The 9,384-nt window shown below is 39.3% G+C and overlaps 1 protein-coding gene across 1 annotated transcript; it reads right to left on the bottom strand.

Moving 5' to 3' along the window:
* Positions 1–1,676: 1,676 nt before the first annotated feature.
* LOC139314992 (protocadherin alpha-5-like) lies at positions 1,677–3,995 on the bottom strand. Its single transcript, XM_070941011.1, has one exon. The coding sequence runs from the start codon at positions 3,993–3,995 to the stop codon at positions 1,677–1,679; it is 2,319 nt and encodes a 772-aa protein (XP_070797112.1).
* Positions 3,996–9,384: the final 5,389 nt, after the last annotated feature.

Here is a 9,384-nt window from a genome sequence, read left to right as displayed (position 1 = left end):
GAAATTTAGCTCTAGTGCCTCTCATTTCCCTTGATTGTTGGTAACATGTTTCTACACCTTGATTGGAATCGACCTGTGGTAAATTGATTGGACATGATTTGGAAAGGCACATACCTCTGTATAGAAGGCCTCAGAGCTGACAATGCATACTGTAGCTGAGTAAAAGCCATGAGGTCAAAGGAACTTCCTGCAGAGCTCAGGGACAGGATTATTGCAAGGCACTGATCTGGGAAAGGCTACAATAAAATTTCTGCTGCAGCGAAGGTTCCTAAGAGCACAGTGGCCTTCATAATTCTCAAATGGAAGATGTTTGGCACAACCAGGATTCTTCCAAGAGTTGGTGGCCTGGTCAAACTGAGCAGTTGAGCAGAAGGGCCATAATAAGAAAGATGACCAAGAACCCAATGGTCACTCTGATTGAGCTCCAGAGATCCTGTTTTGAGATGGAACAGATTTCCAGAAGGACAACCATCACTGCAGTCCTCCACCAATCTGGGCTTTAGGGAGGTTAGACGGAAGCCTCTCCTCAGGGCAAAACACATGAAAGCCCACTTGGAGTTTGCAAAAAAGCACTTGAAGGACTCTAAAATTATCTGGAACAAGATTCTCTGATCCAGGGGTGAAATCCAGCAGATTCTGACAGGTTCTGGAGAAACGGTAGTGGAAATTTTGAGTCGTTTGGAGAACTGTCAAATACCACCTCTGGCTGGCCCCAGAGTGGGGTGGGAATGGAGATTTTGCAATATCCTACCCCTGCCATGCCCACCAAGCCACACAATGCCCACCAAGCCACATCGACAGAACTGGTAGTAAAAATTTTTTGATTTCACCGATGCTCTGATCCAAAGAAACCAAGATTGAACTGTTTGGCTTCAATTCTAAATGTTATGTCTGGAGGAACACAGGCACCTGCTCATCACCTGCCTAATACCATCCCAACAGTGGAGCATGGTGGTGGCAGCATCATGCTGTGGGCTGTTTTTCAGCCGCAGGGACTGGGAAACTAGTCAGGATTGAGAAAGAATCTGAATGGAGCAAAGTACAGAGATATCTTCAATGAAAGCCTGTTCCACAGCACTCAGGACCTCAGACTGGGCCGAAGGTTCACCTAATGATCCTAAGCACACAGCCATGACAACGCAGGAGTGGCTTAAGAATACTCTGTGAATGTCCTAGAGTGGCCCAGCCAGAGCCCAGACTGGAACCTTATTGAATATCTCTGGAGGGACCTGAAAATGGCTGTGCACCAATTGTTATCATTCAACCTGACCGAGCTTGTGAGGATGGCAGAAATTCCCCCAATCCAGGTTTGCAAAGCTTGTCACATCATACTCAAAAAGACTCCAGGCTGCAATTGCTGCCAAAGGTGCTTCAACAAAGTACTGAGTCAAGGATCTGAAAACTTATGCAAATGTGATATTTCAGTTTTTTCTTTTTAATAAATTTACAGATATTTCTAAATTTCTGTTTTCACTTTGTCATTATAGAGTACTAACTGTAGATTAATGAGGAAAAAAATGAATTTCAACAACTGTAGAATCAGGCTGCAGCATAACAAAATTAATAAAAGTGAAGGGTATCTGAATACTTTCTGAATATACTGTAAATAGATAAATACCAAAACTGATCATAAAGTGTTAAAACAAAAATACAATTTTGAATGACTATCAACAACTTCAAAACCAGAAACTCACCTCTTTAGCTGAATCTGGGATCAATTCTGTCCCATTCCTAAATTCCCCATTATTTGCAAAAACAGGAATGTTGGGACTGAAAATCATAAGGTCACTCTTGGCACCAGCCTCTGCACTCACACCTGCCAGGATGTGGCTGTGGCGATTGGAATAGGACCAGCTGCCCACTTCGCTGGCACACACCAGGGTGGCCATGCCAGGGCCATAAACCATGGATTCCTTTGCCTTGCAGTGGCATCGCAGGGCCACATAGATGAGAGTGGACAGCAAGAAGAGACTGGAAACAGAGCAGATGGCAATGATCAGATAGACGTTGATCGAGTCCACCAGGGGCACAAAGTTCTCCCCTGACCATGGGAGGGTAATATCTGTTTTGATTGTCTGACCACTTGTCACAAGTGACACACTCAGGGTAGCTGTGGCTGAGAGTTGAGGTTTTCCATGGTCCTTCACAAGAACCAACAGACTCTGGATTCTGCTGCCTTCTGATTCATCCAAAGAATATTTGGTACTCACCTCACCGCTATACAGCCCTACAGTCCATGGAGCATTGCTTTCTTCAACCAGTTCATACCTTAGCCATGCATTGTATCCAGAATCTGCATCCAAGGCATGGATCTTGCCTACAATATGCCCAGGCATCACAGGGACCACTAGAAGAATCAGATTCTCTTCTGATGATCCTGACACAACAGGTGCATTGTCATTCTCGTCCATCACAAAGACCTGAAGAGTTGCATTGCCACACAAGGAGGGCATTCCAGCATCCTTGGCTCTCACCTGGAACTCCAGCAGTTTCAACTCCTCATAGTTTAAGGACTGCAAAGCATAAAGTTTTCCACTCTCCGAATGTACAGAGATGTAGCTTGACAATGGCCAGAGCTTCTCATCTATCCAATAGGTGATCAGAGCATTCTCAGCAACATCTGGGTCCAAGGCAGATACTGTGAAGATATGAGCACCAGGGGGATTGTTCTCCTTCACAAAGACTGTGTAGGAGGGTTGAGTGAAAGCTGGAACATTATCATTTATGTCACTAATAGGCACTACGAGGGTGATCCTAGAAGACAGTGGTGAAACGCCTTGATCTTCCACTGTCACAACCATCCTGTAGTCAGCCACTTGCTCCCTATCCAAAGGTGCTCCAACAACCAGGGAATAGTAGTTCTTGAATGTGAACTCTATTTTGAATGGCATGTCAGAGGGCTGTAGGACACAGGTTACTTGTCCATTGATTCCAGAATCCTTGTCTGAAGCACTGAGGATAGCTACCACAGTTCCTGGAGTGGAATCCTCTGGCAATGGTACAAAGAGAGAATTCACAAATAATTCTGGAATATTATCATTCATGTCCAATACGTCAATAAAAACTTCACAATGTCCTGATAATGGAGAACTGCCTTTATCTTCTGCAACAATTTGAAGTTCATAGCAATTAATATCTTCATAGTCCAATTTTCCCATAACTCTGATTTCCCCAGTATCAGAATTTATACTAAAGAGCTTTGTGACATCTAGAGGTAGGCTATTACTAAAAAAAAAAGAGATTTCCCTATTAATCCCCTCATCTAAGTCTGTAGCATTCAGAGCAATAATTAATGACCCACTAGCTGTATTTTCTAGCAACTTTACTCTATAAACAGATTGGTTAAACACAGGAGGGTTGTCATTGACATCCAGCACCTTGATGACTAGCTGAACATTTCCTGTGAGTTTTGGTTCACCCCCATCAGTGGCTGTCAGTACTAAATGATGCACAGGGCTCTCCTCTCTGTCAAGTGGAACCTTCAGTACAAGAACTACAGATTTGCTGCCATCTTCATTATTTCCTGAATCAAGAGCAAAATGGTTGTTTCGGCTGAGCTTGTAAGTTAACAGAGCATTAGTACCAATATCTGCATCAGAGGCTCTCTCTAAGGCGAATCGTATCCTAGATGTTATGAGTTCTGATATGCTCAGGATCTGTTCCCTGGCAGAGAAGATGGGAGCATTGTCATTCATGTCTTTGACTTCAACCTCCACATGGAAGAACCTCGGAGGTTTCTCCACAATCACCTCCAGATGAAGGACACAGTCTGCATTCTTGGCACACAGCTCCTCCCTGTCTATCTGGGAATTTACAAACAAGATCCCATTCTGCAGGTTTACCTCAAAATAGTCCTTCTCTCCTTTGGACAGCATCCGGAACATCCGAGGCACCAGCTCGCTCACCTCCAACCCCAGATCCTGGGCGATGCGGCCCACAAAGGTACCGTGCTGGGATTCCTCCAGCACAGAATAATGGAGCTGGCCGCTCCCCATTTTCCAGGCGGTGTGGAGCAGAAGCAGCTGCAGCAGCCCCTTCGGCCAGGTAAGCATCGCAGATACAGGCACAACACCAGCAAGCTCTTCTCTTTTTCTCTAAATATCTTGTCTCAAAGGTGTCAGGAGCAGAGACCATCTACCCCAGCCATACTGGTTCATAGGTTGAATCTTGGCTTGTTGAGATTTCCCTGTTGTTCGATATTTCCCTTGTGGATCTGACTGGCAGGAATGTCTGTCCCTTTAAGGGAGGGGCTCTGCATTTTCAGTTTCACTTAGAGGGTTTCCTTAGGAAACAGCGACCTCTTGTGACTGAATTTCAAAATGGAAAAACAGATTATCCTTTTGTATTCATGACAGATTTCTAATAAACTTCCAGTATTGATGAGCATATGAATATATGTTTCCATAGACTGCTTGGAGTTAATTCATATATTTCTGTATTACTGTAACTTTCAGTGTCATTTTTCCCCTAATCATTGACTCAGTCGTAAGAAGCGTAATAGCTACGTTTCAGCATAATGATTCAATACTGATGCAAAATGTTCAAACTGTTAAGAAGTATCTAATGAGAGAAAAAATTGACAAGGCACTACAGAGAGAAATGTGAGTCATATATACAGTAGATACTTGATTTCCACATATTTGGAAATTTAGTAGGCCAGAGATTGTGGGAAGAAATCCTCATGTCAAAGGGTATGCAGAATATTTAGAAACACCTCAAAATTAAGATATTGTTGATACAATTGCATACTATTCCCATGAGAAGGAAACAAAGGAGTAATTTAGAAAAACATTGTGGATACATAGGAAGCTTTGGACTGAAATAATAGCTGAAAGAACATGTATAGAAAATAGAATGTTGGCATTATCATCAAATTGGTGTATTAGCAAGTAGCCAAGTCTGTAAAAAGAAAATAAGAAAGGCTAAAATTTAAAAAGGATCTTAGGTTCCAAGGAAAACTAAGAGCAACAAAAATCAGTTTTGGTCTACATCAGCAACACATGAAAGGAAAGGGAGGATCTGGTGTTATGACAGGATGGTAAAACAGTCACTAGAGAGGGAGAGCTCAGAACTCAAAGAAGTGAATGTAGAGTAATTGCTATAAGGATGAAGTGACAACCTAAGAAAAATAAAGAGAAATTTAAAGAGCACTTAGCAACCATAAACAAGTTTAAGTCTCCAGAAGCAAATTAATTATATCTGATAATCTAGAAGGAGCTTGTCGATGTCACGATGGAGCTCTTTCTGTGATCTTTGAGAAGTCAGAGCAATAGATATAGTGCCAGATAAGTGAAGAAAGGCCCATCTTCAAAAAAAGGAAGAGGACTGGTTAACTATAGACTGGTCACTTTGACACTGATATTGGGCAAAATTCTAGAATAAATGATTAAGTGAGCATTTAGAAAATAATGATTTGGTTTGCAATATCTAGCCTAAATTCATCAACAGCAGACCATTTCAAACCATTGTAATTAACTTTTTGTATTAGAGTGACAAGTTTAGTTGATCATGGCAATGAGGTAGATACAGTGAATATTGCTTTTACCAATACATTTGCCAATGTCTCTTTTGGGATTCTAATAGATAATATAGCAAAATCCTGTCAAAAAAGTTGGACTCTGCTAACAGGATCCAACAGATGTGTATCAATGGTTCCACATGATGAGTGTGATGCCTCGGGGCTCAATTCTAGGCTCCATATTGTTGAACAACTTACAAGTGACTTAGATAAGGGGTTAAAAATGTAATTATCTAACTTGCAGATTACACAAACAAACAGTATCAAAAGTCAAGAAGACCCTGACAAATTGAAAAAATGGGCAGGAAAAACAACTCCTTGCTCAAGCAGGAAACTCTATACTATTTCAGATAAATGGTTGTCTAATCTCTTTTTAAAAACCTCTAGTTTTGGAGCACCTACAACTTCTGGACTCAAGTCATTCCACTGATTAATTGTTCTAACTGCCAGGAAATTTCTCCTTAGTTCTAGGTTGGTTCTCTCCTTGATTAGATCCTCCATTGCTTCTTGTCCTGCCTTCAAACGCTTTGGAGAATAGCTTGACCCCCCAAATGAGTCAGTCATTTGGTTAGGAAAAATCAAAAGCATGAGTATAAGTATGATGAGATTACTTTGGGTTACAATAGTTGCAAAAAGATCTGATATCTTCATAGCTTTCAAGATGAATATGAACCAATACTATGATTCAATTGCAAAAAAGGTAAAGGGAAATGCAATCCTAGACTGCATCAACAAAAATATAGTGTAAAGTTCAAGATGGGCCAGTCACTCTTTTTCAGTCTAACTTATCTGTCAGAGTTTTTTTTTTTATTAAACAAGTTTTATTGTTTTTTTTTTCTCCTCTCCCACCTTCACCCAGATCTTTCTTTTTTTTTGAACAGAGTGTTGGTCGTTTCTTATCTTATACAATTTTAGTCAAATTCAAATACATTTTACTCAATTACAATTTTTGTCAATATCGTCTTCCCCCCTTTCCTTTTTTTTTGAATATACCTCAGTATTCCTATACTTGCATACATAATCACCTTCTTCATTTATCCCTAAATTCTAACTTTACTATTTGTACATATTTATCCTCTTTTATTCTTAAACAATTCATTCTTTTTCTTAATATATTTATATTTGTTTGTTCAGAGCTGCCTTTCTTCCACTTCATCTTTTTTTATTGTACAGCAATATTTCTCCTCCTAACTTTCTTTCCCCACCTTCTTCTTCTCTTCTCTACTTCCCCTTCCCTTCTCCTTCTCCTCCTCTCTTCCTCCCTGTCTTACCTTCTCTCCTACTCCACTTTCCCTTCCCTTCCTTCCTCCCTACTCTTCCATCCTTCTCTCTCCTTCCTCCTCCCTTCCAATTCCTTCATCCCTCTCTATTGCTGTATTCATTTTCAATTTACTGTTTGCCATTGTGGAGTTCAGGCAGCCCCGATCCCTTATCTTTTTAATTATTAACAATATATTTCATCTTGTTCTCTTTTTTCCTTCAAATCTTTACTCAAACAATTTTCTAATCCCTTATCTTTTTTACTTTTACCAAGATATTTTTTCTGCTTTACTTCTTGCAAGTATACATTCAAATCATTTTTATCATTTCAATTTCATTCAGTTTTACATTCAATTTCAATCATTAAATATACTTCTCAAAACATCTTAACAATAAATTTCCACTTATTCAAATATATATTTATAAAGCACATCTTAATCCTTTCTCATTTTACCCAATCCAATTAGTTCTTAAAATATTCTTAATTTGTCTTCTTTTCTCTTTTTAATTATGTTTCAAATATATAGTTTGAAATATTCCAAAAATTACATTTCCCCCAACTGGTTTATTCATATTGTTAAAACTTATCATTCTATAACCTCCAATATTATTGAGCATGTGACATTTATTACAGTTTTCCCTTTATTTCTACTTTTCTTTTCCTTTTTCATATCTTTTCATTATTAATATTTTGTATCTTAAAATCGTAAAATCTTTGCCCTTTATTTCCCATTATTTTTCATCTCTTTTCCCTCTTTCTTATATTTCCACTGTAAATCCCAGTGTAATCATTTATGTTTTTAATATTTTTTCTTCTCCTCCACCCTCTTTTCCTTCTTTGCCTTTTGTTTTCCCTTCTTCCTTTCTTTTGTATTTTAAATTTTTGCACCCTCCTATTCTGCCCTATATTTCCCATTGTTTCTCCTTTCTCTTTCCTTTTTTATATCTTTTCATTTTTTTTTATTATTTTTTAATTATTTTTTAATTTGATTTATATGCCGCCCTTCTCCAGAGACTCAGGGCGGCTTACAATGCGTTAAGCAATAGCCTTCATTCTTTTGTATATTTTATACAAAGTCAGCTTATTGCCCCCACAAACTGGGTCCTCATTTCACCTACCTTAGAAAGGATGGAAGGCTGAGTCAACCTTGAGCCTTGGAGAGATTCGAACCAGCAGAAATTGCAGGCAGCTGTGTTAATAACAGGGTGCACTAAACCCCTGTACTATCAAGGCTCTTTTTAATCCCAGTATGCTTATTTTGTATTTTAAAATCATAAAGTCTTTTATTTTGTCCTTTATATCTTATTATTTTTCATCTCTTTTCCATCTTTCTTATCTTTCCACTGTAAATCTGTTTAATCATTTAAGTTTTTTATATTTTCCTATTCCACCCTCTTTTCCTCCTTTGTTTCTTTTCTTTTTGTCCATACTTAATATTACAATTGTTTAATTTTCCATAGTCAGTCTCTTTGTCTTTCTCTTCTTCATTATCCCTCTCTCTTTCTTGTTTCTCATTAGTCATTTCCTTTTCATCTTCAGTGCATTCTAGCTCTGTCTTTGCCTCCTCAGATTTCAATTTTCCATGCAAATTTATAATCATTTCCTTTATTTCCAAACACATCGTCTTTATCAGTTCATTAAGTTCCTGTTCCATTTTATTCTTTCCGGGTTGAATTATTCCAGTTTTAAGTCGCTTTAAAGTCCCTCTTTTATAATCATCAAAGTCCATCCTCTTGTAGGCGAAATGTATCCTCCTTAGTTCTCGCCAGTTATCTCTTTAAAAGTTCAAGGTTTCATTTCTTCAAAGGTTTTCTCAAAGTAAACAATTCCATGTCATGCTCTTCCTTCTCCTGCAGATGTCTCTCTATAATCCACAGTTCCACTCGACTAATTAACAAATCACCATTTTATTTGTAATCCACATCCGTGTTTATCGAGTCATAAACGATTAAAAATCCAGTTTTCATCTCTTCTTTCACCTTTATATACCACCAATCAGTTTATAATCCAATCCCAATTGAATCCAGGTTCCAGATTTACATTTACATTTGTCAATCACTTTTAATTTGTTTATTCGGGTTCTTCTATGGCGCACTTGTCATTCTCACTTTCTCTTTCCATCCACCATCTCCCCCCGCTGCTATTTAGCTGCAATTTCCATGCCAGGGTAATTTTAGTAATAGTTTAGTAGTTAAAAATATTTAGAATTTTCTTTTTATTATCTGTGGGTTAGCTGATCACTCACCCAACACCAGCACTCTATCCAAATCTTCCCTCCTGCATATCGCTTGCTTCAGAGGCTCCAGCTTCATGACGATTCACTCTGATCGCCGCCCCCCATCACCAGCTCGGAGAGAGTTTCTCGGGCTATCCAAGGGACTTGCCTGTCCCTCTTTAGACACCGAGCTGCCTCTCTTTCTTCGCTGTCCCTACAGGACAGCTTCGGTCCGAAGACACCCCCCCCCCAGTGTCAGTTCGTCTGGCTGGTTTTTGCCAAGCTCGTTGGAGCCCAGCATTTTCCCAGCCAGTCCCGCCGTGCCACTTCCGGATTCTCTATCTGTCAGAGTTGTTGTTGTGGGGAAAATAGGAGGAAGTTTTATTATAT

This window comes from Pituophis catenifer, unplaced genomic scaffold (genome assembly GCF_029215685.1).
Source record: "Pituophis catenifer annectens isolate HBS135680 unplaced genomic scaffold, rPitCat1.0.hap2 SCAF_3, whole genome shotgun sequence".
In the NCBI taxonomy this organism is placed as follows: Eukaryota; Metazoa; Chordata; class Lepidosauria; order Squamata; family Colubridae; genus Pituophis; species Pituophis catenifer.
This window is presented reverse-complemented; position numbering and strand designations above follow the sequence as displayed.